This window comes from Acaromyces ingoldii, assembly GCF_003144295.1.
Source record: "Acaromyces ingoldii strain MCA 4198 unplaced genomic scaffold FA10scaffold_1, whole genome shotgun sequence".
NCBI classification, from domain to species: Eukaryota; Fungi; Basidiomycota; class Exobasidiomycetes; order Exobasidiales; family Cryptobasidiaceae; genus Acaromyces; species Acaromyces ingoldii.
In genome coordinates this window covers 3,120,794-3,146,042 of record NW_020290247.1, presented here as the reverse complement: position 1 = coordinate 3,146,042, position 25,249 = coordinate 3,120,794, and the positions used below count along the sequence as shown (strand labels likewise).

The 25,249-nt window shown below is 57.3% G+C and overlaps 15 protein-coding genes across 15 annotated transcripts; 8 read left to right on the top strand and 7 right to left on the bottom strand.

The window, feature by feature from the left end:
- Positions 1-172: 172 nt before the first annotated feature.
- Positions 173-2,923, top strand: FA10DRAFT_283476 (putative APG7-component of the autophagic system; the record flags this gene model as incomplete). The annotated part of the gene is made up of 10 exons (XM_025523843.1): positions 173-414; positions 494-620; positions 682-897; positions 961-1,345; positions 1,396-1,667; positions 1,724-1,882; positions 1,937-2,125; positions 2,181-2,306; positions 2,368-2,483; positions 2,542-2,923. 10 exons carry the CDS (start codon positions 173-175, stop codon positions 2,921-2,923), a joined length of 2,214 nt encoding a protein of 737 aa, XP_025381051.1.
- On the bottom strand, positions 2,664-8,317 carry FA10DRAFT_248239 (hypothetical protein). The gene is made up of 4 exons (XM_025519484.1): positions 8,005-8,317; positions 6,763-7,922; positions 4,128-6,690; positions 2,664-4,062 (listed from the first exon to the last, which is right to left on the bottom strand). The coding sequence occupies exons 1-4, from the start codon at positions 8,219-8,221 to the stop codon at positions 3,077-3,079; spliced, it is 4,926 nt and encodes a 1,641-aa protein (XP_025381050.1). The 5' UTR covers positions 8,222-8,317; the 3' UTR covers positions 2,664-3,076.
- Positions 8,318-8,427: 110 nt separating this feature from the next.
- FA10DRAFT_299192 (hypothetical protein) lies at positions 8,428-9,742 on the bottom strand. The gene is made up of 2 exons (XM_025524693.1): positions 8,963-9,742; positions 8,428-8,896 (listed from the first exon to the last, which is right to left on the bottom strand). Exons 1-2 carry the CDS (start codon positions 9,557-9,559, stop codon positions 8,567-8,569), a joined length of 927 nt encoding a protein of 308 aa, XP_025381049.1. The 5' UTR covers positions 9,560-9,742; the 3' UTR covers positions 8,428-8,566.
- A 233-nt stretch (positions 9,743-9,975) lies between these two features.
- Positions 9,976-10,736, top strand: FA10DRAFT_264443 (hypothetical protein). The gene is made up of 2 exons (XM_025520650.1): positions 9,976-10,186; positions 10,258-10,736. Exons 1-2 carry the CDS (start codon positions 10,026-10,028, stop codon positions 10,634-10,636), a joined length of 540 nt encoding a protein of 179 aa, XP_025381048.1. The 5' UTR covers positions 9,976-10,025; the 3' UTR covers positions 10,637-10,736.
- FA10DRAFT_264441 (nucleotide-diphospho-sugar transferase) lies at positions 10,619-12,507 on the bottom strand. The gene is made up of 2 exons (XM_025520649.1): positions 11,648-12,507; positions 10,619-11,588 (listed from the first exon to the last, which is right to left on the bottom strand). Exons 1-2 carry the CDS (start codon positions 12,264-12,266, stop codon positions 10,723-10,725), a joined length of 1,485 nt encoding a protein of 494 aa, XP_025381047.1. The 5' UTR covers positions 12,267-12,507; the 3' UTR covers positions 10,619-10,722.
- A 115-nt stretch (positions 12,508-12,622) lies between these two features.
- On the top strand, positions 12,623-13,173 carry FA10DRAFT_283471 (hypothetical protein; the record flags this gene model as incomplete). Its single annotated transcript, XM_025523842.1, has 5 exons — positions 12,623-12,691; positions 12,762-12,811; positions 12,888-12,964; positions 13,044-13,092; positions 13,155-13,173. The coding sequence occupies 5 exons, from the start codon at positions 12,623-12,625 to the stop codon at positions 13,171-13,173; spliced, it is 264 nt and encodes an 87-aa protein (XP_025381046.1).
- Positions 13,174-13,243: 70 nt separating this feature from the next.
- On the bottom strand, positions 13,244-14,834 carry FA10DRAFT_248235 (putative NADPH-dependent beta-ketoacyl reductase). Its single transcript, XM_025519483.1, has 8 exons — positions 14,522-14,834; positions 14,406-14,441; positions 14,265-14,345; positions 13,983-14,199; positions 13,886-13,923; positions 13,730-13,822; positions 13,421-13,671; positions 13,244-13,355 (listed from the first exon to the last, which is right to left on the bottom strand). The coding sequence occupies exons 1-8, from the start codon at positions 14,631-14,633 to the stop codon at positions 13,308-13,310; spliced, it is 876 nt and encodes a 291-aa protein (XP_025381045.1). The 5' UTR covers positions 14,634-14,834; the 3' UTR covers positions 13,244-13,307.
- A 119-nt stretch (positions 14,835-14,953) lies between these two features.
- FA10DRAFT_264438 (hypothetical protein) lies at positions 14,954-15,654 on the top strand. Its single transcript, XM_025520648.1, has 3 exons — positions 14,954-15,205; positions 15,267-15,409; positions 15,470-15,654. Exons 1-3 carry the CDS (start codon positions 15,142-15,144, stop codon positions 15,497-15,499), a joined length of 237 nt encoding a protein of 78 aa, XP_025381044.1. The 5' UTR covers positions 14,954-15,141; the 3' UTR covers positions 15,500-15,654.
- Positions 15,623-17,408, bottom strand: FA10DRAFT_264436 (hypothetical protein). Its single transcript, XM_025520647.1, has 2 exons — positions 17,119-17,408; positions 15,623-17,056 (listed from the first exon to the last, which is right to left on the bottom strand). Exons 1-2 carry the CDS (start codon positions 17,385-17,387, stop codon positions 15,676-15,678), a joined length of 1,650 nt encoding a protein of 549 aa, XP_025381043.1. The 5' UTR covers positions 17,388-17,408; the 3' UTR covers positions 15,623-15,675.
- A 262-nt stretch (positions 17,409-17,670) lies between these two features.
- On the top strand, positions 17,671-18,271 carry FA10DRAFT_264435 (cytochrome-c oxidase, subunit VIIa). Its single transcript, XM_025520646.1, has 3 exons — positions 17,671-17,786; positions 17,871-17,902; positions 17,969-18,271. The coding sequence occupies exons 1-3, from the start codon at positions 17,680-17,682 to the stop codon at positions 18,013-18,015; spliced, it is 186 nt and encodes a 61-aa protein (XP_025381042.1). The 5' UTR covers positions 17,671-17,679; the 3' UTR covers positions 18,016-18,271.
- Positions 18,272-18,399: 128 nt separating this feature from the next.
- Positions 18,400-18,723, bottom strand: FA10DRAFT_299184 (hypothetical protein; the record flags this gene model as incomplete). Its single annotated transcript, XM_025524692.1, has 1 exon — positions 18,400-18,723. One exon carries the CDS (start codon positions 18,721-18,723, stop codon positions 18,400-18,402), a length of 324 nt encoding a protein of 107 aa, XP_025381041.1.
- A 190-nt stretch (positions 18,724-18,913) lies between these two features.
- On the top strand, positions 18,914-21,411 carry FA10DRAFT_237475 (RNI-like protein). Its single transcript, XM_025519112.1, has 4 exons — positions 18,914-19,065; positions 19,147-19,619; positions 19,687-21,186; positions 21,260-21,411. The coding sequence occupies exons 1-4, from the start codon at positions 18,991-18,993 to the stop codon at positions 21,318-21,320; spliced, it is 2,109 nt and encodes a 702-aa protein (XP_025381040.1). The 5' UTR covers positions 18,914-18,990; the 3' UTR covers positions 21,321-21,411.
- A 190-nt stretch (positions 21,412-21,601) lies between these two features.
- On the top strand, positions 21,602-22,596 carry FA10DRAFT_226490 (hypothetical protein; the record flags this gene model as incomplete). The annotated part of the gene is made up of 2 exons (XM_025518691.1): positions 21,602-21,832; positions 21,901-22,596. The coding sequence occupies 2 exons, from the start codon at positions 21,602-21,604 to the stop codon at positions 22,594-22,596; spliced, it is 927 nt and encodes a 308-aa protein (XP_025381039.1).
- A 558-nt stretch (positions 22,597-23,154) lies between these two features.
- On the bottom strand, positions 23,155-24,002 carry FA10DRAFT_283463 (RraA-like protein; the record flags this gene model as incomplete). The annotated part of the gene is made up of 3 exons (XM_025523841.1): positions 23,155-23,673; positions 23,746-23,874; positions 23,940-24,002. 3 exons carry the CDS (start codon positions 24,000-24,002, stop codon positions 23,155-23,157), a joined length of 711 nt encoding a protein of 236 aa, XP_025381038.1.
- A 276-nt stretch (positions 24,003-24,278) lies between these two features.
- Positions 24,279-24,903, top strand: FA10DRAFT_258055 (Prefoldin-domain-containing protein; the record flags this gene model as incomplete). Its single annotated transcript, XM_025519889.1, has 3 exons — positions 24,279-24,335; positions 24,414-24,782; positions 24,853-24,903. The coding sequence occupies 3 exons, from the start codon at positions 24,279-24,281 to the stop codon at positions 24,901-24,903; spliced, it is 477 nt and encodes a 158-aa protein (XP_025381037.1).
- Positions 24,904-25,249: the final 346 nt, after the last annotated feature.

Sequence of the window (25,249 nt, the reverse complement as noted above, 5' to 3'; positions counted from 1 at the left end):
GTGCTTAGTCAGCTAAACCTTGAGCTGAGCTAGGGAGGTGAAATTAGATTTAGAGTAGTGTTGGTGTGTGCGTCCCCACCTCCCTTGTCCGCTCCCTTTCTCCTCACCTGCATCGAGCCAAGGCCTGGAATCTCTGGACTTCTTTAGTGGTACAGAGGAAACGCAAGGCAAGATGGCTTCCACCTCGGCATCTCAGATCGTCCAATTTACGCCATTCTCTTCCGCCATCTCTCCTTCATTCTGGACGACGTTGGCAGCGCTCAAGATTGACCGGCTGCAGCTGTCCGATGAGGCCGTTGAGGTACAGGGGCACTACGGCGTTGGCAAACGAGTCAAGGACCGCTCCACCGGCGAAGACATCGCTCTGGCAAGTGGCATCAGCTGTGATGGAGAGAGCATAAGTTTGGTCGATGGGTGAGTGCGCCTTCTGCCCCTTCCTTTCCTCTCTCTTCTCCCCAGTCATGAACTCACACGACACTGCTGTCATGTACAGCTCTTCGGATCGGAGACCAATCCCGCCCAATGGGTTTCTTGCGAAAGGTACACTCAAGAACTTCAATACGATTGAGGATTTCAAGAAAGCCGACAAGACGGCTATCTTCAACGACCTGGGCTCCTCGGTGCGTCACGCGATTACTCTGGCACAAGCTGATCATCACTCACAAAGCGATTCGAACGCAGATGCTTCAAGCCTTTTTGACGTCCGAAGACCCCGTAGAGGAGCTCACCAGGTTCATGGTGCTATGCTTCTCCGATCTGAAAAAGTACAAGTTCGTCCATTGGTTTGCCTTTCCTAGTCTCGTGGCCCGACCCAATTGGCAATTCGTCACGGAGCAAGGCGGTCAGGGGCAACAACCTAGCTGTAGACGAGCATTGGATGTGCTTGGAGCCGAGCAGGTGCGATGCTCATCGGGCATGGTTTCCTGATCGTGGCCTGACGAGCTCTTCTCCTCCTTACAGCTCGCTTCATTTGCACAAAAAGTCCACGAAAGAAGAGTGACGCTTGGCGGGACCCCCAATGCCGGCTTCTTCCTCGCAAGGACATCGAAGGGCCAAGCGTCGTTGGGTAGTATTATGGACTTTGAAAGCTTCTTTGCGAACGCAGCCAGCGACGAGGAACGGGTGGTCGGCTTCATTGATCCATCACCTCACCCGACAACGCCCGGATGGCCCCTTCGGAATCTCTTGACGCTCTTGGCCATTCGATTCAGAGTCAAGAGGATACGTGTTCTCTGTTGGAAGGACGACGTGGCAAGTTTTGATGTGCATACGAGTCGGAGCGTCGTTGCGGACGTCTTTATGGAAGAGACGGAACGTGATGACAAGCAGCTCGTCTTTCAAGGCAGTGAGTAAGCTCTCCTGATGTCTATATCGAGAATTAACGTCTCCTCCCAGATAATTTGCCCCTCTCTGCACAGACAGAAGATCAAAGCAAACCGTCCGTTGTTGGGTGGGAACGCAACGCAGCCGGCAAGCTGGGTCCGAAGATGGCCGACCTGGGCCCGCTCATGGATCCCACAAAGCTCGCAGATCAAGCAGTCGACCTCAACTTGAAGCTTATGCGGTGGCGCATCCTCCCCGAGATCAATCTCGAGAAGATTCAGACTACCAGATGCCTCTTGCTGGGCGCCGGCACCCTTGGATGCTACGTGGCTCGCACGCTCTTGGTAAGTATCAAAAGATCGACGAGGCTCTAACAGGTTATCTAACGCTTTTTGAGCAGGGCTGGGGCGTGCGCAGTATCACGTTGGTCGACAATTCGACAGTTTCCTTCTCCAATCCCGTCCGACAGCCTCTATTTGATTACGAAGACTGCCTCGAGGGAGGCAAGCCAAAGGCGAAGTGTGCAGCTGACAAGCTCAGAAAGATCTACCCTGGTGTGGTGAGTCGCAAGTCACTTCTTTCTTCAGAGAGACCGCGATCTCATCTTCCGTAGAATTCCACTGGGATCCAAATGTCCATCCCTATGCCTGGGCACCCAATTCCTGAAGCCAGTGTCGAGCAGACAAAGAAGGAGATCGCGGCATTGGAAGACTTGTTCGATCAGCACGACGTCGTCTATCTTCTGATGGACTCGCGAGAGTCCCGATGGCTGCCGACCTTACTCGGTGCAGCAAAGGGCAAGGTGGGTCCGCACTTGGTGCCTGATAATTGTGCGAAAGCTAAGCCACTGCTTGCAGCTCATTTTGAATGCTGCGCTCGGCTTCGACACCTTTCTCGTCATGCGACATGGCGTGCCCGCACAAGAGGGCAAATCACCGAGGCTTGGCTGCTATTTCTGCAACGACGTCGTAGCACCTGCCGACGTAAGTGCAATCTTCCTCTTGTCAAAGCTCGCCGATTGATCGACTTTTTCTTTTGCTCCAGTCACTCACCGATCGAACCCTCGACCAAATGTGCACCGTGACGAGACCTGGTCTGGCCAGTCTTGCTGGCGCTTCGGCAGTGGAATTGATGGTGTCACTTCTTCAGCACAAGGATGGGTAAGTCTTTGCCCTTTTCCCTCTAATCAAGCCTCACGACTCACCGTCATCTCCACAGCGCCTGGGCCCCACCCTCGTCTTCCCCCTCCGCCACAAGTAGCTCCAATGCATCCCCCGCCTCATCTTCGTGCCTCGGTCTTGTCCCGCATCAGATTCGCGGCTTTCTCGCAAACTTCAACAATATGCTTATCACGGGACCGGCCTTTGACAAGTGCACGGCCTGCTCCGAGGCCGTCGTCGAGGCTTACCGGACCGATGGCTTCGATGGCTTTTTGAAGAAGGCATTCGACGATGTCGATTCGACGTTTCTGGAGGGCGTGACGGGTTTAGACGAGATGAAAAGAGCAACAGAAGAGGCAATGCAGAGTGGAGACGTGGATTGGAGCGATGACGACGGCGAAGGATTCGGCGAGGACGAGGGCGAGGGAGAGCTGCTGTGATGCAAGGCTTTGTGGCCCTAAGATACCCAGTCTCTCCTCCGTCATTACGAACAACCATTGAATGTCATAGACGCCCTCTAGATGAGTCATTAAGACAGCGAAGATGCTTTTGCAGATTTGGGCATTAGAATTCATCGAGGCTTCTACAATACTTTAGTCCTCGTCGTCAGAGACGAGAACCTGTACGATCTCGCTCGTTGCGCCTTTCAACTCCTCTTCTTCTGCTGCTGACTGGAGGTCTGGACGTGGTGACCGCACCTCGTCGACGGTAACGGCAAATCTAAAAGTTCCGCTGGCCAAGAAGAGCACGCCAAGCTCCACAGTAGCTTCTTGCCCGCCCTTGCCTGGCGAGTAATCTAGGTACCCGCTCCATGACCCGTCGGTGACGAAAAGAAAGGACCAGTATTGGCCTACTGCCCTGCTCGACTCATCTCTTGTCCCGAGACGCTGTCCTGCGCCACCACCGTGGTGGGTGTCCTGGTGATTTCTGAACTCGTCGTATGAGATCCTCCGGCCCTCAGGGGAGTCATCTGCTCCGCCTTCGTCATTGAAGAAGCGTCGCGTAGGTGGACCGAGCGCGATGACCCTGTACCTCATCCTCACCCTCTTTTCCTCTTTAGTCGAAGACCGATCCTTGACACGCACGACGAGTCTCGTCGGTTGTTCCACCTTTACCTCGCCTTGCGAGCGAACCTCTAGCTGAACACTCATAGGCTCTCTAGTCAACCTCTCCAGAACTGTGGTCCTTGTTCTTGAGTCTTCGTCTTCTTCCCCGAATGCCGCGAGCCCATCCCAGCCCAGGTCGCCCTTTGCACCCGTTCGGACGTCTGTCCAGCCCGGCTTGCCTTGCCCCTGGTCCAAGAAGAACCCCAAGCGCTTCCAGAGAGCCCTCAGAATCCAGAAGCGCCTCCTTGCTTCCCGCTCTTGGGCATTTGTGAATTTGATGCGGCTCACGATGAATTGTCTGTGCGAGGACAGGTTCGGGATCGCTTGCGCCAGGTCGGTTTTGGTGAGACCAAGGCGACGTATAGGGATCGAAAGTCGGATGGTCGATGAAGGCGAAACTTCCTGTACAACTTCCCGGCGCTGCGGTGGCGTGGAAGTAGAGGCGGAGGGTGAATCGTCGCTGTCGTCGTTGTCTGTACGGAGAGGACAAACAGTCAGCTCACAAGGCTTTGTAAAGGAGGATATGGGGGCTTCTCACCGTTGACATGAAAGGCGACTTTGACCGGATGAGAGTGCACATTTTGCACACCAAAGCTCACCAAGCACCAATTGTCATCTTCCTCCTTCTCTTTTTGGAGCAAAGGTAAGATCTCGAGCTCGCCCAATCTAACGATGGGCAAGACGCAGATGCCCACTTCGACTTTGCAGCTCTTAACGAAGAAATCTCTCGCTTCCTCTGTCTCAAGCCCGCCTCTCCCCTCTCCCTCTACAAAACCGTACTCTACACCAATAGACAGCCTCGTGCAGTCCACTTTGGCCCGAAGCTTGAGCGTGAGCACCTTACTCTTGCCCGGTAGAATCCTATGGGCACCCGAACGCGGCTCGACGTCGTACGATAGAACAGGCCTCTGAAGAAGATCTTCTTCGACATCGTGAGCGTCCTGCGCAAGCAGGTCTCCATCGGCTAGAACATCACGCGCATTCGCCGACAGGTCATCGTCCAGCGTGAAACGTAGAAAGTCGACGGGAAGATCTGCCGAAGACGAGGGAGAAGAGGATTCGTTACGGACTCGGACCTTGAGCTCTGTCGCCTGGCCTTCAAGCACGGTAATCGAAGCAGAAGAGGCGCCTGATGAGACAGCCACGCCGACCGATTGGATTGTCAGCCTTGGCTGCGCAGGTAGGACCTGGCATTCCAGGAACTTGTCACGAGCCGCTTTGCTCGCTGCGAGCCTTTTCGGCGGTGCAGGCTTGTCATCTGGCTTCGTTGAGGAATGTGTCTGCCAGTGACGCTTAGCTGCAACGATGGATGGCCTCGCGTCCAGACCACTGGATTTCAATCGAGTCTTGCGGTCCTCGATCTCGCTCTGCCGGGCTATGAAGAGCTTCTCGTTGCTGCTATCCATTTGGGTAAAGGCAAACGTCTTTGGCGCGCATCCGGCGAGCGTCAGATCGACTCCACGAACGACGAGGGTCCCCGTCTCCTTTGCCTTGCCGCTCAAGCGGATGGTATGAAAAGAAGACGGGGGCACGCTGACGTTGTGCAAGACATCTGCTTCAAAGTCGGCGCCAAACGTGTCGAGCGAGATCTGAGTAAGCTCGAGGGCAATCTCGAACGGATTTTGCAGCGTGACAAGGAACCCGACCTTTTCCTCGGCGACGATGACATTACCCTCGCCCTTCTTCTGAGCTGGGGCTTTTTGTGCCAACGACGAGGAGTTGTAGATAGTGCTTTCTTCACCCTTCGCCGTTGCGCCAGATCCACGACCACGACGAAGCTCTCCAGCAGGCCTCTTCCTCGGAATTTGATCGTCGCGCATCGGCTCGAGGATCAAACCGCAGACGGGCTCAGATGGGCCCCAGTACGAGACCTCGAGCTCCCGCGCCTCCTGCATCTTCGCCGTCCTGGTGACGAGCTGCAGACCCCTGACGATTCTTGCCTGCTCATCTTTCGAGAGAAACCAATGAAAGTCGCGCAAGAGCAGCGTCGCAAAGAAGCTCATTGCAATGTTGTCTGACAGAAGCTCGGCGACGCAGACTGTCTCTTTGAGCAGTCCGATTTGCTGCTCGGCCCATCCAAAGGGGGCTTCGTCTTGTAATGACGTCGGTTCTGCAGTGTCCCTTGACAACGAAGAGGCGGTGGGTGACATGATGCTGTCCAATGAGGCGCTGGCGCCCCAAGACGACCGACTGCCGCGGTTGAGCAGCGGTGAGCTCAAAGACGAGCCTCCGGATGGACCTCGCCCATCTACCGATGCTGCGCGGGATAGAATATGGTCCGAAGGAATATTGCTGAGCGGCAAGACATCAACGTTGACGCCATAAGTCTCGCATGTCTGCAGTGCCAAGACCAAGACCGAGTCTGTGCCTTCGCCGGCGCCCTCCCATGCCACCTGGCTCACAAGGCTTCCCAGCCGCTCCTCCGCGGCTGCCAGTGCAGTTTTGCGAAGCGAAGTCGAGGCGACGGCCGTCTGCCTGCGCTGCTGGATTATCGCTTTTGCCAGTAGAGAGACGACAAGGGTTTGCAGCTGTCGGAGAAGGTATGCTTCCCTCCTGGCGAAGCCGATGCAGCCAAAGATGCTGGCTAGAGAGCAGAGAAGGTGAACCTGATCGGGCGCCTTGAGCGCCCGGGCAGAGTGTGTCAGAGCCAGTGAGGCCGGCGATGCAATGTCGCTCCTCTGTACAGACGATGCCGTCGAGTGCTGCGTGTAGACGGCCAGCGTGGGCCTTGTCGTCTCGGCTAGCGCGGGCGGCACGCCTCCATATAGGAGCTGATCAAATGTCTCCCCGTTCCAACCTCCGCTGGCCCAAATGGCCAAGAGGAGTCTTGAATAGGACAAGCAAGCATTGGTGTGAATCAGAGGGTGCGTGTAGTCGCGGGGCGTTTCATTCGTCACCGACTTGGCTGGTTCGAGGAGGAACGACGGAGGGGCTAGGCACTTGGTGTAGATCTGAAGGGCCAGCGAGCAGGCCTCTGCGACGTCGGACCACGACTGCTTGCTGAATGCGAACTCATCTACCAGACCCGCTGCCCTCTCCTTTTCCCTCTCCTTGGCCGTCTTTTCCTTAGTCCCTCCCAAGGGCAGCGTCAAGCTAGGAGCCTTTGGAGGATGGCAGAGAGAAGCAGATCAGCATGCAGCGCCATAATTACGAAAACGAGTAGTGATCCTCACCTTTTCCTCCACCAGACCTCCCATGCGCCTCACGAGGACCCTCGTGACGGCCCAGCCCTCGAGCGCACTTGCGTACCAGACCGAGTCTTGACCTCCAGCCAGCGCTCTCTCCTTTCCGAGGTGGGCCATGCACGCATCATACGTGGTCAAGGCAGACCAGAGGTCGCCTGCAAGGAGATGATAGTCTGCTTTGACCTTTGCGATTCGTCCTTGGCCCCTTGGGCCAGCACTGACGATGCTCTGGCCTGTTTTTGAGCGCTTGCTACTGTTTGTAGCACTGGTCGAAGGAAGCGTCGACTTGCGCAAAGGGGAATCGCCGCCGGTCGATGAAGAGGAAGACGACGAGGATATCATCGAAGAGGCTGAGGACAGTGTCGAGGTTTCATTTGGAGTCGACGTTGCGGAAGAAGAGGAGGAGGAAGACGAGCCAAAGGAGCTGAAAAGAGCCGAGGCACGGCTTGCCGCCGAGCTCGCTGCCGTGCTCACGTTTGCGCCCAGGCCCGCGGATAGAGCCGACGAAGTGGACGAGGAGGCCGAAGGAGCGCTCGGAGCGGTGCTCGACACGACCCCGTCAAGCGTTTCTCGAGGCGTCTCCAGTGGTGTACCTTCGAGCCCTTCGACGATCTGGTGGACGCCATCGAGGAGCGACGAGACGAAGTCAGGAATGAGCGTCTTGAGGTAAAAGCGCACATCTTTCATGTCTTTGCGAACAGCGGGAAAGACAACAAGTCCGCTCTTTCCGCTATCGCCGAACCCTGCGCCTGAGCTGGAAGAGCTCGACCGTGAGCTTGAGCTGGACCCTGGCCTAGAGCTACTCGCTGCAGACCCGTTCGCCGACACTGCCGATTCACCCTTGCCAGCTGCTTCGATTGCTTCACCCGGATTCGTCATGGAGCTGAGATCAATCGTCTGCGGTCTGGCCGCGCCCGTGTCAAAGGCAAAGACACGATGAACGACTGCGCTTGGGTGCAGCTGGCGCAGGGCGGTGGGCGCCCTCTCGAGGGCTTCTCGGTCCGTTTGGCTGTGCGATGTGCCCAGTCCGAGCACGCCTAGGACCTGCCTGTGCATACTGAAAGGCGCCAAGAAGGAATGCGAAGGGTCATAGGACGTTATGAATGAGAGATGCACCTCGCCCGTCCTCGCCATTGCGCTGCCCGTCGCTGTAGATGCCCAAGTCAGAGAGGTTTGGGATCGTCGCACGGAGAAGAGAGGGGAACAAAAATGACCAAGAAAGGGACTCACCAGGTCCAGGCCGGCCCGTCTGGCTTTTTGGTAGCTCGGTCAGCTTGACACTCTCCCAGTTTCTGACGGCAGCCGACCACTTGTCGAACTCGGCGGGGGTCACGTCGGGCCCAGCGGGCGCCAAGAGGATGCGGACCATGGCTGGCGAAGCAAACGATCTGCCCCCCACCGGCGTCGGCGTAGGGGCCGCTTCGTGCTGCCCCTCTGGAAGCCCCATGGTCTACAATTGTCCTGATTTGGGCGTCACGTAGTCGTCGCTCGATATCACAAGCCCTCCATACCGACCCAATATCCGATCGGTGGTGGTTCTACAGCTTCGTGGGCGACTGACACTACTACTACTACCACTCTAATAAAGCTCGCGCGCGCACAAGCCAGCCACGCGAGCAAGCAAGCGTTCACCCAAAATTCTCGATTCGAAGCCGTTGATTATTGAGTCGCCCAGAATTGTCTTGTGTGACCAAAGTAGGAGCATCTCTGCTACGGCGGAGACTTTCAATATGAGAAGAAGGCAACAGCGACCCTTTATTATCATGTCTGAGAATCAGAGAGGTGTGACAGACTAGAGACCCTGGTCCTGCTTGACGCGCAGCGGTCTTGGAGGAACAAATTCCCTCTTGATGAAGATGGGTTTCGCGTCCTCAGCCTGAAGGGCAACCTTTGCAATTGGTCGGTCTTCTGGCCCACTTTCCCCTGCCCTGACCGGTATCTTCGGCCCATGCGCGCCGCCTCCATTCTCTAAAACCGGTTTTCTCTCGGTTCTGTCGTCGCCGTCTATCGATGCCTCGTGCAAAGCCCTTACCCTGGCATCTTCTATTCCTCCCCCTACTACCATGCCGGCAATGGATCCTTGCCCCTCAGGCTTGTCCACGACGTCTTTCTTCACCTTACTCTGCAATTGAGTCAGGTCAGCCGTGCTCTTTGGGCCTTGACGCTTGTACGCCCGTGACACACTAACCCCGTTCAACTCCGCCTTGGCGGCCGCCGTCGAGCCCCTCGCGTGTCCGCCGCTGTGCCTCTTGCGGTGCGAAGTGCCCTTGTAAAGCCCCGCGCCAGGCGTCTTGACCATGTTGGGCCGCTCCACCTGTTTCCTGTGTCGGGAACCGCGTCGGAGATGGGCATCGGCACTGCTTGAAGTGTCTCCTTCCTCTTCCTCCTCGTCTGTCCTCTTCCCGTCTTCCTCCTTAACGCTTTTCCGGCCTCGAACCCGACGTTCATCTTCGTCGGACTGGCTCCTAGTCAGTGATGCCCGCCTCATGCGCCCTTCAATGACCCGTACGGGTGTAGCACACGGCGAGCCCGAAGACTTGGGAAGCGGCTCCGTTTCATCAAGCTTGACCTTACTCGTCGATGCAACAGCGCTGTCCCCTGAGCAAGACGACGACGATGGCTGCGACTGCGGCTGCGGCTGTGGCGAAGAAGATGAGGAAGCCGGGCCTCCACTCCCTCGCAAGCCAAGGAGGAGGACAGCCGCCTCGTCTTCGGCGAGGTGCATCTCTGACGACGATGGCGCGTGCTTTGTTGTCGACGGCGTGAATTGACTCTGGTGGGCCATCTCCCTCCCCACTCTGCCTCGTATTTGTTACAGTGAGGCGAGGAAGGCGCAAGTCTAGAAGCGACGATGATTGTGACCACAAGTGAGAAGAAAGCCGATGTAAAAAATGGAGGCGGAAGATGGGACACTTGGACTTCCTCCTTCTGCGCAAAACAATAGGAATCACTGGCGCTCGGATGAAATTGTTGCTCTTGACGACTACTATGTGGAATATACAGTATGATTGGATCCGTGCCGTCGCTCAAAGAAGCACGGGCCACCGCACGCACGGAGCTAGACAAGCTTCTCGGCGCGACTATTTGGGTCACCTTTAATGCGCCTGTCCCTGGGAGAAGCACAGACCGGACTTAAAAGCCAGAGAGATCCAGATTGGTTTCGAGCCCTCCTTTCTTCCTCTGTCCTGTCCCAGTTCATTCTCAGCGAGAGGCTTCTACCAATACCCCACCTTACTCTCAAAAGAACAAGAATGGCTACGAGCATCTCCCTCTATCAGGCCAGCGTGCCCATGATGATCAAAGGCCTGCGCAACATGCACCTCTTCCTCAACAAGGCCGAGGAATTCGCAAAGACGAAGCCCGTGCCCGAAAAGGACTTGATCACCTACCGCCTCATTGAGGACATGCGTCCGTGAGTTGCGTACTTCCCCATTGCCCTCTAATACAGACGAGACTGAGCACAAGGGCGACTTGGGGCTACAGCCTGACGTACCAGGTGCAGTCGTGCAGCGACACATGCAAGCACATGGCCGTGCGCGTCGCCGGGTACCCGCCCACCAAGATGGAGGACAACGAGGCATCAATGGCGGAGCTGCATGAGCGCATTGACAAGACGCTCAAGATCCTCGAGTCGCTGAGTCCTAGCAGCATGGACGGCGACATTCAGCGGGAAGTCCTCATGGTGACAGCCAGCATGGGCACCTTCAAATTTACCGCGTACGACTACATCGTCAAGTATTGCGTCCCCAACTTCCACTTCCATCTTTCCTCGGCCTACTGCATCCTCAGGACCCAGGGCGTGCCCTTGTCGGCGTTTGACTACCTCGATGCAGACAAGGATCTTTTCCACAAGGTTTCCTAAGCCTTCCATTCACTACCCTTCTAGATATTGTTTCTATCGTATTTGCCAAAGGAGAGGGGATGCATTTGACGATATCAATAAAACAACTAGTCAATCATCTGCGTCTTGTCAAATGTCTTTCCCTTGACGCCCTCGAGGCCCTCGCCGCCGTAGCTGACTAGCGGGCTCACTTCCACCTCGATGCCAGCTCCCTCATCTGCGACGGTGGCGCCAGCGGCCTGGAGCCACCTGCGCTGAAGGCTGAGCAGGTCCCGCTTGCTCGTCTGCGGGTCGTCGGTGCCCGTGCCCGGCGCATTCTTGAGCGGGCTGAACTCGACGTTGCGCTCGACCTCGTGGACAACGAGGTCCTTCACAAAGGGAAATACATCAAAGATGAAGAGCTCGAGCTTCATGCCGTTGGGCGTCGAGGGCTTTGTCGTCTGGCCGCTCGAGAGGTCCACGCAGGGAATCTTCTTGCGAGCAATGTGGAAGGCCATCTCGGCCTCAAACGAGGGCACGTCCTTTGCGAGAAAGGACGTCGTGTAAAAGTGGTTGACAATGTTGGCGGCGCGGAAGGTGAGCTGGCCATCGGCGTCGCGCGCCTCGCTGAGCTCCCGTGGAATCTCGCTGTACTCGATCACGCCCCACTTGCCGTCCTTTTTGGCCACGACGCCGACACTCTCCTTGGGCTCCGTCTTGCGAACAGTCTTGACGCCGGCCTGGACCTGCTTCTCGATGCAGCAGCCCAAGAAGACGGGGTCGCCGACCTTGACGAGGCAGTTGTCCACCCCATATGCATGCAGATACTCGATGCCGCGGGACTGGAGCAGCGACACGACGGTGTCCTGCCTCGCCGCGCCGACAGGTCGGCGCAGGGCTGAGTAGAGGCCACCGTTGCCGTCAGGCGCATTGGCGACACTGCTCTGCGAGTCCAACATCACCTTGCCGTCCATTGTCAGGCAGGGCAGCGTGCCTGTTGTTGGACACTCTTGTCAGTCTTGTACCAAATAGGCGAGAAGCAGTTGTGCTCACCCTGCTCAAAGAAGATGACGTTGTCCTGTTGGAGTCCGAAATAGCTCTTTTCCTGGAAGAAGGCCTCGGTGGGCTTCCTCGTGGGGCCCGACGTCATGATGAACCAGGTGATGGCGACGCTGTTCTCTGGCTTGCCCGCCCGCTGGGCCGCGAGCTTCTGCAGCCGGGCGATGCGCTCGGCCTGGAGCTGGAACAGGCTCTTGTGCGACGGGAGCCCAATGTCGTAGCAGCCCTTGGGTGCACTCGATCCCAGCCGCGTGCCCTGTCCACCGGCCATGAGGAGCACGCCGACCTTGCCGCTGGCGATGGCGTCGAGGCCCACGGCAGCAAGCCTCTTTTCCTCGTCGCTACCCGCCTGGACCGAGACGGTACTCTGCCGTGGGGGAGCCTCGAGCTGTGCGCGTTTCCCGGCCAGCTGTGCGGCCTCCTTTTCGCCCTCGATGGCGCGCGCATACACGGCATTGACGCGCTCGATGTCGAGCTCGGTGAGCTGCTTGGCCAGCGTGCCCTGCGACGCCGGGTCCAGGTCGTCCCAGAATTGAAAGAGGTGCTCCTGCCCCGCGGCCGCGTACCGCTTCCGCAGAGCTACAATGTCCAGTGGTGCACCTGTTCCCGACATGGTTTTTGCTGAAGAAGAGGGCAGTGTTGGGTAGGGGGGGTTGAGGCACGCTTTATTTGAACCCTCGATTATTTCTGGTCTTCTCGAGGCGCCAGCGCACGTGCCTTGTCCAGGGCAGAGAGGTCAGACGAGCTTGACCTACAGTGCTGCGACGACTGGTCTTCGAAGCGGTAGCTCAACTGTAGCAAGGACAGCAAAAGACACTTGAGCAATGGTCTTCGGGCCAGAATGAAAGGCAGTGTCGTCGTATTACCACTCCGCGTGCTTACCAGTCCGGTCCCGCGTCCTTGTCCAAGACCGACCTGTCTGACCACTGTGGAGGTCCTGTCCACCTTTCTAACAACACCACCAACACGATGCCGCCCGTCGGACACCACCTTCGTCCCCGCGCCATTGGGCTCTACAAGACGCTTCATCGGCTCGGCGTAAGTGCTCTCCACCCTTTACCCTCGCAAAAGAGAATATTCATTCACTAAAGGTTGCATGTCCACACAGCGAGAGTACCCAGACCCAAATTATAACTTCATCGGCAAGCTGCAATCCATGTCAGTGCGCTCTCTCTCTTCTCTCCTTGCCTCTTCCTGCTCTTCCAGACTGCTGACTGCTCGACGGGCGCAACAGGACTCGGCGCTTTGCAGCGTTAACCGACGATAAAGAAATCGAGGAGAAGCTTGCCCTGGGCGAGTTTGTGAGAAAGGGTAAGTAACTCACCTTACCTCAGCAGGTAGTGACTTCTTGACTGGATGCATGGATGCATGGCTGACTCTCCATCGCTAGAGACCGAAACGCTCTACTCGCTCAAGAAGTATCGCACGCTCCGAAAGAGGTGAGCAAGCATCGAGCCCATCGAGAGCTGACAGCGAAGCAGGTGCTGACTCTGGAAGACAGATACGTCGAGGACGCCTAAGTAGTCCGGGGGTCTTCTTTACCGACTTTACTGCAAAGCTGTACACTATTCCATCAAATCGAACATATATCAATGCATTCTCAGGCCATCAGCGCCGAGTGGAATTCCAAGGAAAGCGGTAGAGGTGCTAGTGTCTACAGGCGAGGCATGAATTGGAGCATTTGGCCACCGTCGACGGCAATCTGAGCAAAGGGAGAGAAATATGAGCACCCGAGGCACGCACAGAGGTACAGCACAGACAGCTTACCGCCTGGCCAGTGACATGACCACCAGCACGTCCAGAGAGGAAGAGGGCCATGCCGCCAATATCCTGGGGCGAGCCGATGCGGCCCGTGGGCTGAACGCCCTCGAGAATGTCCTTGTTCTCAGCCAGTCCGTAGGCTGTCATCCTGCTGGGAAAGACACCGGGGCAAATGGCGTTGACGAGGATGAATTTCTCGGCCAGCGAGTTGGCCATGGTGCGGGTGAGGTGCACAGACGCTGCCTTTGACGGTTGGTCTGCGCACATGCGGTTTCAACATCACGATTGCTCTCTGTTCAATACGTCTTCACTCACAAGACCAGGTGCCCTGGCCTGGGGCGGCCAGACCCGATTCGGCGAGGGGCGAAAAGGCAGCGACGGAGGCGATGTTGATGACGCTGGCGTGGTCTGTCGAGAAAGAGAGACTTGTTAATCCGACAGGAGATATACGACGGTCGACCTTTGACTCACTCTCGTTGCTCTTTCCCTTTTCCAAGAGGTCAAGAAGGCTGTGTGCGCAAGTGTCAGAACGAACGCGGGGAAACAATTGCAGCAGACAGAGGCTCACGCAACAGTGAGGTAGAACTGCGACTTGACGTTCATGGCAAACGTCTTGTCCCAGCCCTTTGCCTCGGGAAAGTCGGTCAGAGGCGCGCCCCAGGTGAGGCCGGCATTGTTGACAAGAATGTCGAGCTGCGACTCGCGTTCCTTGATCTGCTTTGCCAGGGCGTCGCATCCCGCCTTTGTCGAGATGTCAGCCTCGAGGGGAATGCAGGCGGGGCCGTCTGCGTGTGCGCGTCGCTTCAGTCATTCTGTCTTTTCAACGAAACAGAAAGAGGTTCTGACTCACTGACTTTGCCCTTGGGGGACAAGGCAGAGAGGGCTGCAGCCTGCTTCTCGAGTTCGGGCAGCTTTCGCGAGGCGATGTAGACTGGAAGAGTGATTTTTCAGTCGATTTCTTCTTTTGCTTTACGACAAGACAGCAACTCACCCTTGGCTCCATTGCGAATGTATGCAGCCGCCATCACTGAAAGTCAAAAGGAATAGAAAGACGGTTGATGAAATGAGCGGGGAGAAGACTAGTGTCTCTTCGACAGAGCAACTCACTCTTGCCAATGCCCGAGCCACCGCCCGTGACGAGGCCGACCTTGCCGGACACGTCAAAGAGGGTCGTTGCCGCCAGCTCTGGCATCGTGTCGGGTGCTGCGTCCTTTGGCATCTTGCTTGGTGATCAGTTGTGTTTGAGTCCTGTATCAAAGAGGGATGGAGTAGTAAAGGGAGAAGATGCTGATCCGCGTTGCCTGGTGATGAGACGAGAACAATCTTCCGGACGTCAAATGGTTGCCGGGGCCGATGCTGGGCTGCTTTGTCTGTGCGGGGAGGGGTGGATTCAGGTAAAAAGCCACGCGGACGAAAGAAAATGGAAAGTGCATCCGCGGACGAGAGCAGCCGGTGACGCAAAAGAAGGTGACGAATATAGATTGTAGCTGTACGTGTCTTGAACAGGCTGATCGAGCAGACAGGGCTCAGAAATTAAGACTCGCAAGTGACGCATCTTGGGTGGCCCAAGAGTAGTACGTAAGCTGGATGGATGGATGTGACATCGACGACGGATCTGGCAGGCTGGCTGACGCAAGCAATGGATCCACTGCCTGTATAAGAAGAGGGGAACAACACAATGAGAACTTGCATCACGCCTACATCAGGAGAGAAGAAAACCAAGCAAAATGCCTACTGATCCTCACGATTTGAGCAAGGGTGACGAAGTGTCGTGGAAGTGGGGACAGGGACGTGAGTGACATTTCGTGCGTGAAGAAGAGCAGGTTGCAGCACGCTCAAACCCCATCAATAGACCCCAAGGGCGAGGTGTTGGACGTCGTCGACGGCGAAGCGACGGCTACCACAAAGCGCGGAAACGAGATCAAGAAGAACGGTGACGAGGAGAACCCCGCCGTCGTGATTCACACTGCCTCGGGAAGCGATGCTATCAAGAAGGTGAGTCAGCCGCATTTTGTGGTCATGTCTATCTGTTGACTCGTCAAACCCCTTCTCTAGGCCAACGAGCTCGATGGCGTGAAGCCTTGAGAAAGTGCACCCTGAGCCCGTGCGTGAGAGTGCCGATCTAGGCAGCCATACTTCAAACGGCTGGCGGTTCGCTCGGTGTAATGGCAGGCGGAGAAGATAGTATAAATTTAGGACAGATATCATCCTCTCTTCGATAAAATTACATTGTTTCTTACGTTACAGAGGTGAAAGACACTCTATGATGACAGAGCGGGAACGGCGAAGCTGGTACCTGGGCCTCGCTCGTTGTACACTGCCTTTGAGACGGTGTTTCGTCCGTATGGGTCGCTGAAGGCCAACTTGGCATAGATGGTTGCGCCGAGGAACGGGGCCAGGTCGTTGCGGTCCTTGTACTCTGCAAAGTAGTCGGGCACACGGAGCGTTCGGACGTTGATAGGCTGCGCGACACCCTCGGCGCCAGCATCGCGAGAGGCAATGCCCAGCAGGTTGGGACTGTCTCGGCCGCTTCCTCCAAGAATAACACCCCCAGGGCCGGGAGCGATGGGCGTCGAGTCGCCAGTCACGCCAGCGGAGGCTGCGGCAGCGGCCGAGGAGGCAAGCAAGGCAGTGCATGCCTGATTCACGGCCTGAGTCAGGTTCGGCACCAATCGGACAGGAGCGCCGGTAACGACGACGCTCTCCCAAAGTGCAGGTCGAGTGGATGCTTCTGTCACTTGGTCGACACTGGCGAAAGCGGCATCCTGCACCGAGCGGCAGGTGCTCCAGTCTTCGCTGAGAGCGACTCCACTGCCGACGTCTTCGGCTCCCAATGAGCGCAAAGCAGCTTCCGCCAAGGTCCCCTTAAGCGACAATAGCACCGTAGGATCCCACAACGGTTCACAAGCCTGCCCCAGGGGAGCCGGGTGAATACGGAGCCTGATCCCTTCAAATGTCGTCTCGACGGCCCCCTCTGAGTCGGTTGCGCCCTTCTGAGTCGCTGCTGCGCCTCCTGACGGCGCTGTGTGGTGCTCTCCTTGCAACGCAGCCTTGTTCTTCCGCTCCTGTTCCTCGATCGCTGCTCTCTCGCGGCCAGCCACGAGGGCAGCGGCGACGTCGAATTCGACCTCCTCTTCTCCATCCTTATCCCGCCTGTCTCCTTCGTCCCCACCTTCCGTCTTGGCTCGAACGTGTCCCTCGGAGATCAAATGGCTCGCTAGTCTGAAGAGCCTCCGGGAGAGCTGTTCCTCTGACGAGCCTTGCGATCCAGCGAGAGCAGCTAGCGCATGCACCACGCTCTCGTCCTTGGCCAGAAGGTGAGCGAGCCAGAGGGCGACGTGACGCATGCCGACGCCGCTCCTTGTGATGGCATGCGTCAACACTCCAGCCGTGTCTGAGATTGGTGTCGCTGCGCAGCTGTCCCAGCCGACGTCGATGGTGATTCCTTGTGTGGAGCCGGCCGCGTACATGGAAAGCAGCGCCTCTTCTGTGACGGACAGCGAGGGGCAATTCGTCGTTTCAAAGAGGATCTGAGTCGCACGCGCAAGGCTATCGCGTGTGAATGGGGCAGGAAGTGAGACGAGGAGGGGTGATTCGTTTCGAGAGGCGCGGATGGGCATCATTTGCAATACGACATGGTGCCTGTTGGTCTCTTTGTGAGCTGAACAAGCCATCAATCCATGGCAGTGAAGTGACCAACGCACCAGATCGCGGCCATGGCATCCCAGTCGTGCACTTGGCCGTTTCTCAGAGGCCAAACTACTTGCAACTTGTCACCGGACCCCGGCTCCATAAGAGCTGCGTCGAGGTCCTTGCCGACGAGGTACTGCTTGGTTTCTCCAAGCACGAGGCCCGCCCTCGTCAGAACCTCGACGCTGGGCCTCTGGAAGAGCTCGCTGATGCCCAGTACAGCACGGACGGTCCTCGAGCCCGTCGTCATGATGAGAATCTTGTCTTCTCGAGTAGGCGGCATCTTGTCCAGATCGCCAGGAGGCCTCGCTGAAAGAAGCGCGTCTTGGTCTTCTCAGAGAGCGCAGACAGACGGATGTTCGCGTTTTTAGAAGCTGGTGAGGCTTTGAAATGCCACGTGTCTTTTCGGGTCCTCTCGCGACCGTTTGATTCGTCGTCGCTCACTTCTCTTCTCATTCACTCCCTTCAATCTCGACCCCTCAGGCTTCTCGTCAGTATCTTTTCTGCCATCTTTGCCCTTTATATTATCCAGCTACTGACGAAGCAAGACGCCGCTACAGTAACAGATTTACGCAATGCCTGTCGCCCAACTCCCCGCCATCACGGGCAAGCTCCGCAAGCGCCTGATTCTCGACCTCAGCGTTGCCCTCGGCGGCGGCACCGTCGCCGGCTACGGCTACTGGTGCGCTTCCCTATATCCAGTGAAGCACATTTCGCCTTTTGCTGACTTTACGACCTGTTTCTCTCCTTCCTCGCGTAATTTCAGGTACGGCGTCCACCTCCCTTCCGTTCAGCGTCGTGAGTGTCTGCTGTTATTCTTGCTTAGGCTTCTACCTTACTCACTCGCTCTTCTTTCTTCACCAGGCGACAACTACTACGCCAAGCTTCAAAGCGAGGGCAAGCAGGCGTAAAGAGCACGCGGGGAAGCCATCAAGGCCTCGTTCAATCGTGCAAACAGAAATGGCAATAATTTGACACCGAGCATGTTCAGGGGGAGAGGGAAGGAGGTGCCATCACGGCTGCTGCTGCTGTTGCTTTCCTCTCGCGTAGGAGAGGCCGGCGCCCGCGATGTTTGAGCCGAGAGACGTCTTTGCTGCGTGAAGAGCGTTTGGAAAGGGCCTGGACCTGGGGACGGTGCATCAAATTCTGGGATCTGAGATCTATATATGAGAATAATTTTTGCGTCGATCCGTCCTATGCAGATGCCTGGCCTTGAGCAGATGCCCGCATGTCTACCAGTTCGGTCTATGGGAAAGCCTCAGACAAAGTTCCTTTGGCGGCGCTGACTCGTTCTCTCAAACTTCAAAATCGTGGACGTAACCATTGGCGATTTTTGGTCCAGCTTCTTGGACAAAGGCTGCATGGTCAGGGTCGGTGTTGACGTAGTAGTCCCTGTCCGCAAAGTTCTTGAAGGTGACGATAAAAGCAGCGTCCAAGCCCTTTGCAAGTTGCTCTTTCGACAGGTTCTCTTTGCCGCCGGTGATGTCGACAATGTACGGCTGGCCGTTGACGTCCTTGGTGAGCGTCTTCAGGCCGAGGAACCTCTGGTAGATGGCATCGCGCTCGGACTGCGAAACCTCGGGTTTGTAGCCGAATATGACAGTGTGAATGACGGCCATGTGTCTTAACTCGAACTCGAGCTCGGAGATGAGGAGAGCTGAATGGTGGTGAGCGAAGAAAAGCCGACCTGAAGCTGTGTGTAAATCCGCCGGCCCTGGAAAACGAGGGCTGCTCAACGCGCTCGGGCCCGTTCATTATTCAGCGCGTTGAGAATCTCGAATTTTTTCCCTCGTTGCTCTTTTCTCAGGACCACAGCCGGCTTCTTCGCAAAGCAGGGACTTACGACTGGCCTACTCTTCTCTTTCTGGAAAGCTGAAGGCATCGCCATGTCGAACCGTAGGAGGGGAGGCAGCAACTCCGAGGTCCGTGGGTCCATTTCGGCCCTGACCTCGTTCCTAAAGGTGGGCAATTGCTTGGTGGCTGAGCGAGTCATAATCGCCAGTGGAGAGAACTGAAGGAGCTGTGGAATTGCACTGCTACAGGAGAAGAATATCCACATTGCAAACACAAACCGCTACCGCCGTCGCCAGGAGGAAGATGCCAGTGATCCCAACCCCTTGGGCCTCAGCAGCCTGCAGCTCGCCGAACAGCGTAGGCAGCAGGCTGAGTCGTCGTCATCGTCGTCCTCTGCTGTTCTCCAGCCACCTTCACCTTTAAGTCCCGCGGGCGCTGGGCCGAGCACCTCAAGCAAGCCGACCGATGGAGCTGCACGTCCACCGCTTCGTCGCAAGGTGCATTCCTCGATGAACTTTGACGAGGAGGACGAGAGCGACGAGGAACCAGTACCTGCCACGAAGAGGTCCAAGAACGAGGCCGACCAGGCCCAGCCCCAGCGGCAACAGCAGCCCACACCGCCGACGATTGCTGCCAACAATCCCTCACGTAGACACACAGCACCCGGCTCCATTGACTTTTGCCCCATGTGTACTGGCAAATTCACCGTTACCAAGTATACGTGAGTGTATCGCGTGGGTGTGTATGCAAAGGCGCCTCTAAGCTAATGATGTCGTTCACAAAATTAGGAAGCAGACACCGCACGGGGGCCTTTGCCACAAGTGTGGTCCCAAGTACAAAGGAGGACCCCTCTCGGCGCTTCCCAGCGGGCCGGGCGAGTCGAGCAGGGCAGCCACCGAGGACGCATCGCCGGGCCCAGCCAAGAGGAAGCCGGCGGTGCGTCGCCAGGCAAGGCAGGTTCCCATCTACGACGTCTTCCAGCTTCCCTCCCTGCAGTCTCTGTGCATCGGTATCGTTTCGCACCACATTGAGAACGTCGAGGCGCTCCTGGGCGTCGGAGGCCAGAACATGGACGCCATCAGCAAGAGTATCTCCAAGGCTCGCTCGCTCAACGACCACACGATGAAACTCTTTCTGCAGCCGCAGGCTAAAACCATCAGCTTCTATGACTGCTCCAAGCTCACTTCGGAGTCGCTCCAGCTCATCCCCAAGGTCTGCCCTCGGCTCGAGGAGATCAATCTGCAGCTCTGCGGCCAGCTCGACAACGACGCCATTGACGCTTGGTCAACGCGGCTGCCCAGCCTCAAGCGCGTCGAGCTGTTTGGACCCTACTTGGTGCGAAAGGAGGCCTGGCACCGCTTCTTTGAACGTGTTGGCCACAGCTTGACCAGCTTCAAGATTCGCGAGTCGCCCCGCTTCGACCTGGGCTGCTGCCAGAAGATGGTCGAGCACTGTCCCAACCTGACCGAGATCGGCCTGGCGCAAATCGGGCCGCTCGACGGCGAATGTCTCAAGACGCTGCACGAATACAAGGACCAACTCACCTACCTCGATGTGTCGGACCCTGGCGTGTCTGCGCCGGGAGTCCCGCCCAAGAGCCTGGAAGACGGCGATGTCATTGAGCTGCTCAAGAATGTAGGCTCGAATCTCAAGATGCTCAACCTCTCTCGCAACGAGGATCTGACCGAGCGCACAATCATCGAGGGCATCATTCCATACTGCCACTCGCTTACCGAGCTGCACTTGGCCCTCTTCGATAGCTACCTCGAAGAAAGTGAGGGCCAGGGCGATTCAGGTGGCGGTGATGTCTGGGCCGAGGTGGGCAATCTGGCCGGAGGAGGCGATGAAGATGACAGCGGATCTCCTCAGGCTGGGACAAGGAGTGAGCAAGAGCCTCAACTCCCTGTGCAAGAGCCTCAGCGCCGCGACGAAGGAGACACCGAGGGCAAGGCGCAGGAGCCTCCGGGCAAGTTGCCGTTCCTCCGTCTGTTCCAACAGACGAAGCCCGGGTCGCTGCATACGCTCTCGCTCGAGCGTTGCCTCCGTGTCGACGACGATGTCATTCGTGCGCTGGTCGCGCACTCGGGTAGGACGCTCGTCAATCTCAATCTCAACTCCTGCCGGCTCATCACTGCCGAGGGATTCAAGATGATCGCCGAGCACTGCAAGGAGCTGCGCCACCTTGACGTGAGCTTCTGCCGCGCTGTAGACGACAGCGTCTTGATCAACCTCATCAGCAAGCTCGACAGCCTCAAGCAGATCGATGTCTTTGCTTGCTTCCGCATCAGGTCAGTATAGGAGGGTACATATGTCCTTGGGTAGCCGCATAAAGCTAACACTTTCGCGCATCTCCCATCACAGCGACTACTTTGACTCGAAAAAGGTCCGCATCGTCGGCAAAGAAAAGTACCGCAAGGCTTGAAATTGTTTCTTTTTCACTCACATCGCCCGTGGATGATGTCTGTATCCTACAACTACCTCTGTTCTCTCGATCAATCATTGTTTGTCTGGGCTGTAAGACTGGAAAAGGGAGATTCGACGGAAAGAGCCGAAGCTCCGGAAAGTCCCTTTGCCCGTTCTCGTCCCTCCACAGGGAAATAAAAACGGGAGCTTGTTTCCTTCCCAGAGCTCTCTCCTCTCTAACGTAAGATCCATTCGCGCACATTCAACCACCTCGCTCCTCTCCACAGCACTGGACTGCCGATGTCGAAGAAGTCAGCCTCGCTGCCGCCGGCGCTCAAGACGCTCCTCAAGCAGCCCACGTTCCCTGCGCGGCCCTCGCAGCTGCGGCCCGGCGTGACGCTGGCGCCCGGCCGGAGCGCAGACCCGCTGCCGGCGCCGTCGGACCCCGCGCGGCTGCAGCGGCACTTTGCAGGGCTCGAGAGCGACGCCGCGGCTCGCGGTCTCGGCTGGGGCGAGTGGCTGAGCCTCTCGGTGAGTCTGCTTCTCTTTACAGTCCTGGTCTGCACAAGAGCGCTAAGAGTGGACGGATTGACGCATAGACGGCGACGCTCCTCACGCTCAACTCGCCCTCTTCGCTCCAAGCGCTGCATCGACATGCCATGAGTGGCGCGTCTGGCGCGCATGAGCGGCTCGACCGCGCGCTCCTCATGCGTGAAACAGGCCTCAAGTGCATCGGTTTCATCGGTATTCCCAAGGTCATCAACAACCTCGCTGCCCTCCGGTCTGCCGTCGATGCCGCCGGGCCCGATGACTCGCTGGCGCGCGCGCTCACAGAGACGCAGCCGCGCCGCAAGCTCGGCAACAATGACGGCGGCAAGACGCTGGCACGAGTGCACAGCGCCGCCTACGAGCTGTGGGACGACATCTACCAGCCGCACTCGGACAAGCTGCTCAAGATCCTCGGCCACTCGCACCCTGACCTGCCCGTCTTTATCGTCGAAGGCGAATACGGCCCGTTGTTCAGCATGCCCCACCGCTTCAACCCAGAAGTGGCAGGGCACGAGGAGCCAAGCTGGGAGGTGAACCGGCTACGGACGAGCCTCGTCGCTATTGCTGCACTCCGGGCCCAGGGCGGCGTCGGGCCCCAGGTGACGAGCCACGTGTGGGGCTTGCTCAAGGCGAAAAAGAGCATCGCCGCCGACGACGCGCACCGCGCCGGGCTCGAGTGGCTCTGCTCCGAGGAAGGCTCCTTGTGGGCCGTGAGGGCCGTCGATGGCGTGAGTAGTTCCCTCTGAAGTGGGCCCATGGTAGCGCGCTAAATGCTGATGATATTGGTTGCAGATCTGCGAGGCAGTAGAGGGCGCCGAAGCGCAGGCCGAACCTCAACCAAAGAGCAAGCTGTAGTAATGAGATCTGGAGCACTGGGCGCTCGGCATGCCCGCGGTCGTCGACTGAGTTGAGGAAGTGCTTTGACCGAGGTGATGGACTTCATCGAAGAGGTCGAGCGTCAGCGAAGAGCTCGACCGGGGACGATATAGCTCGCCCAAATTGCCCTTGAGTGCTGAGGTGACTCCAAACTCCGTACATTGCGGTGATGGCGAAGCCGTCGAAGCTTACCATCGCTTAGACGACAAATAGCAAAGGATGTAACTAGATAAAGAGAAATAAAGGGGCGTTGCAAGAGAAAGTAGTGGGCCTCATAGGGGTCCAAGCGCAACGAGCGCTCGGACCACCAGGGTAGCGCCGACGGTAGCAAATACACCGTCGCAAACGTCGAATCTCCAGCTTGGCGTTTCTAGGAGTAGTCGAATTGCAGCAGCAGCAACAATGCTAGAGTAGAGTGCATCAAAATTCTATTTTCCGCGCCACTTGGCAAACGTCTCCTTGACGCCCTTCCCCCGGAGGAGATCCTCCTTGCACCGTTCGTCGATCTCGCGCGCCTTTGTCGCTGCCTCGACGACGGCCAGGACATCGGCGCGGGGACAGACGACGACGCCGTCGACGTCTGCCCGCACGAGATCATCGGGCGCGACCGTAGTGGGCGGAAAGCTCGGTGCCGTTGGGTCGGCAATCGAGAGGGGTACCTGGAGACGCGAGGGTCTGGTGAACGGCGACTGACCGAGGGTCGAGTGGGAGCGCGCAAAGATGCTGAAGCCAGAGTCCCACTGCTCCTCGAGGTCGCGGCAGCGACCGTCGAGCACGACGCCTTTGACGCCCAGCGCCTGGGCCCGCAGCGTCATAAGGCCGCCCCAGATCGCGGAGCGCGTCTCGGGCGGCGCGCTGATGACCATGACGCAGCCCTCATGGCCCTCGGTCGCATCGACAAAGTGCTTATCTGGCTTGGGCGCATCAATATCGGCCTGGGACACCATCTGATCATTCATTCGGTCAGACCAATTTTCTCTTCCCCTTTGGCTTGCAGGACTAGGGAGACGAGGACTCACTTCAACGGTAAAGGCCGGCCCACAGATGCCCGTCGAGAGCCCCGCTTTATCTGACCGAGGCGCATGCGCAAAGATGCCAGGAAGGTGCCCTCCCGACCGGTTTTTGAGCTTGACGAGAGCGTCTGCAATCTACATCGTATCAAAGTCAGCATACGGCTTAGAATGGCTTCCTCCATCGACCCGGAATGACCCACCTCGCATGTCCCAAACTTTTCGAGCAGCGAGACGAGCTCTTTGGTCCCTTTCGCCGCTGCCATCTTGCCTTCCTTTCCGCTGCTGCTGCTGCTGCTTCTGCTCCGCCACTCCTCAATCGTATCCTTTGTTTGGCAACGAACAGATGGTTGCCTGCTGGTCGTTGCCTGTGCCGATCAGATTCCACCCGCCTTCTCCGGAGCAACACTCGATAAATTAGAATGGCCCGAGCGTGAAAAACCACGTGCAGCGCACTTCTTCTTGACAGAGATTTCCGTCGTTCTCAAAGTTGTGGTCATATCAACGACAACGTTGTCCTGACGAGCGAATAGAGCAGGGGCATGTCGGCCTCCCAGCAGCAGGGAAGTGTCGAGGTGGGCGACCTCAATTTGGCCCAGGTATGTTTTATCTCTTTCTCGCTCCTTTTCTATTTGTTTTACTCTGAACGAATGGGGTGCTGATGGCTTTTCCTACAGCTCGCCGATGTGCGACGCCAGCTCGAGGCCGAGCTGCAGCACCTCACCGCATCGTACGGCCAGCTCAAGGCAGCTCAGCACCGGTTCCGGACGTGCATCGAGGCCGTTGACTCCATCGATCCCTCCAACGAGGACAAGGAGACGCTCGTCCCGCTCACATCGAGCCTGTACGTGCCTGGCAAGCTCAGCGATCTGAACAAGGTCATTGTCGATGTCGGCACGGGCTACTACGTCGAAAAGTCAACAGAGGACGCAAAGCAAATGTACCGGGAAAAGGTAGAATTTGTGGGAAAGAAGCTGGATCAGCTCCAGGAGACGATTTTGAGAAAGGAGGACAATATGCGTGTTGTTCGAGACGTGTCGATGGTGGTGCGTTGGCCTTTTCCTGTTTGAGCGGCAAGCAAGAGATGTGCTAACAAAGAGTTGAGAGGCCTTACAGAAAGTGGCCGAGCAACAGCAGCAGCAACAGCAACAACAACCAAAGGCTTGAGATGTATTCGTGCCTGTATACTAGCCCTCTCGAAAAGTGTCGTCGCCCTTTCTATGCCGCTTGCTCACTGCCTGGAGTCGCTCGCACTCTGGCCGAAGGCGTCGCTTTGTTGCTCTGCATCAATGCAAGAAGTAGCCACTCGGGCAACAAGCGCAAATAATCACCTGCGCAAGAGTCTGGCACAGCTAGCCGGAGGCACGAAGAAGCTGGCTAGGGAGCAGTCCTGACACAAGTCCTCGCTTTCTCAGTCGCTCTGGGTTTTCAACCGGTCCGGATCAAGTCTTTTAGCAAGATCTCACGATGAGCAGAGCCGACGTTCAGGAAGTTAAAAGGGAAGAATGGCTCT

What these genes read in the sequence shown, in the direction of transcription:
- FA10DRAFT_248235 (XM_025519483.1), bottom strand. Translation starts at nt 14,633, where the DNA reads ATGCCAAAGGACGCAGCACCCGACACGATGCCAGAGCTGGCGGCAACG. An exon ending in TGGCTCGGGCATTGGCAAGA is followed by an intron (nt 14,442 to 14,521) that starts GTGAGTTGCTCT and finishes TTTGACTTTCAG; the next exon opens with TGATGGCGGCTGCATACATT. An exon ending in CATTCGCAATGGAGCCAAGG is followed by an intron (nt 14,346 to 14,405) that starts GTGAGTTGCTGT and finishes TCACTCTTCCAG; the next exon opens with TCTACATCGCCTCGCGAAAG.
- FA10DRAFT_264438 (XM_025520648.1), top strand. Translation starts at nt 15,142, where the DNA reads ATGCCTACTGATCCTCACGATTTGAGCAAGGGTGACGAAGTGTCGTGG. An exon ending in GTGGAAGTGGGGACAGGGAC is followed by an intron (nt 15,206 to 15,266) that starts GTGAGTGACATT and finishes CCCCATCAATAG; the next exon opens with ACCCCAAGGGCGAGGTGTTG. An exon ending in GAAGCGATGCTATCAAGAAG is followed by an intron (nt 15,410 to 15,469) that starts GTGAGTCAGCCG and finishes CCCCTTCTCTAG; the next exon opens with GCCAACGAGCTCGATGGCGT.
- FA10DRAFT_264441 (XM_025520649.1), bottom strand. Translation starts at nt 12,266, where the DNA reads ATGTCGGGAACAGGTGCACCACTGGACATTGTAGCTCTGCGGAAGCGG. An exon ending in CGTCATCTTCTTTGAGCAGG is followed by an intron (nt 11,589 to 11,647) that starts GTGAGCACAACT and finishes GTCCAACAACAG; the next exon opens with GCACGCTGCCCTGCCTGACA.
- FA10DRAFT_264436 (XM_025520647.1), bottom strand. Translation starts at nt 17,387, where the DNA reads ATGCCGCCTACTCGAGAAGACAAGATTCTCATCATGACGACGGGCTCG. An exon ending in GATGCCATGGCCGCGATCTG is followed by an intron (nt 17,057 to 17,118) that starts GTGCGTTGGTCA and finishes AGAGACCAACAG; the next exon opens with GCACCATGTCGTATTGCAAA.
- FA10DRAFT_264435 (XM_025520646.1), top strand. Translation starts at nt 17,680, where the DNA reads ATGCCTGTCGCCCAACTCCCCGCCATCACGGGCAAGCTCCGCAAGCGC. An exon ending in GTCGCCGGCTACGGCTACTG is followed by an intron (nt 17,787 to 17,870) that starts GTGCGCTTCCCT and finishes GCGTAATTTCAG; the next exon opens with GTACGGCGTCCACCTCCCTT. An exon ending in CCTCCCTTCCGTTCAGCGTC is followed by an intron (nt 17,903 to 17,968) that starts GTGAGTGTCTGC and finishes TTTCTTCACCAG; the next exon opens with GCGACAACTACTACGCCAAG.
- FA10DRAFT_237475 (XM_025519112.1), top strand. Translation starts at nt 18,991, where the DNA reads ATGTCGAACCGTAGGAGGGGAGGCAGCAACTCCGAGGTCCGTGGGTCC. An exon ending in CCCTGACCTCGTTCCTAAAG is followed by an intron (nt 19,066 to 19,146) that starts GTGGGCAATTGC and finishes GCACTGCTACAG; the next exon opens with GAGAAGAATATCCACATTGC. An exon ending in TTCACCGTTACCAAGTATAC is followed by an intron (nt 19,620 to 19,686) that starts GTGAGTGTATCG and finishes TCACAAAATTAG; the next exon opens with GAAGCAGACACCGCACGGGG.
- FA10DRAFT_248239 (XM_025519484.1), bottom strand. Translation starts at nt 8,221, where the DNA reads ATGGGGCTTCCAGAGGGGCAGCACGAAGCGGCCCCTACGCCGACGCCG. An exon ending in GACGGGCCGGCCTGGACCTG is followed by an intron (nt 7,923 to 8,004) that starts GTGAGTCCCTTT and finishes GGGCATCTACAG; the next exon opens with CGACGGGCAGCGCAATGGCG. An exon ending in GAGGTCTGGTGGAGGAAAAG is followed by an intron (nt 6,691 to 6,762) that starts GTGAGGATCACT and finishes CATCCTCCAAAG; the next exon opens with GCTCCTAGCTTGACGCTGCC.
- FA10DRAFT_299192 (XM_025524693.1), bottom strand. Translation starts at nt 9,559, where the DNA reads ATGGCCCACCAGAGTCAATTCACGCCGTCGACAACAAAGCACGCGCCA. An exon ending in CCAAGGCGGAGTTGAACGGG is followed by an intron (nt 8,897 to 8,962) that starts GTTAGTGTGTCA and finishes ACTCAATTGCAG; the next exon opens with AGTAAGGTGAAGAAAGACGT.
- FA10DRAFT_264443 (XM_025520650.1), top strand. Translation starts at nt 10,026, where the DNA reads ATGGCTACGAGCATCTCCCTCTATCAGGCCAGCGTGCCCATGATGATC. An exon ending in CTCATTGAGGACATGCGTCC is followed by an intron (nt 10,187 to 10,257) that starts GTGAGTTGCGTA and finishes TTGGGGCTACAG; the next exon opens with CCTGACGTACCAGGTGCAGT.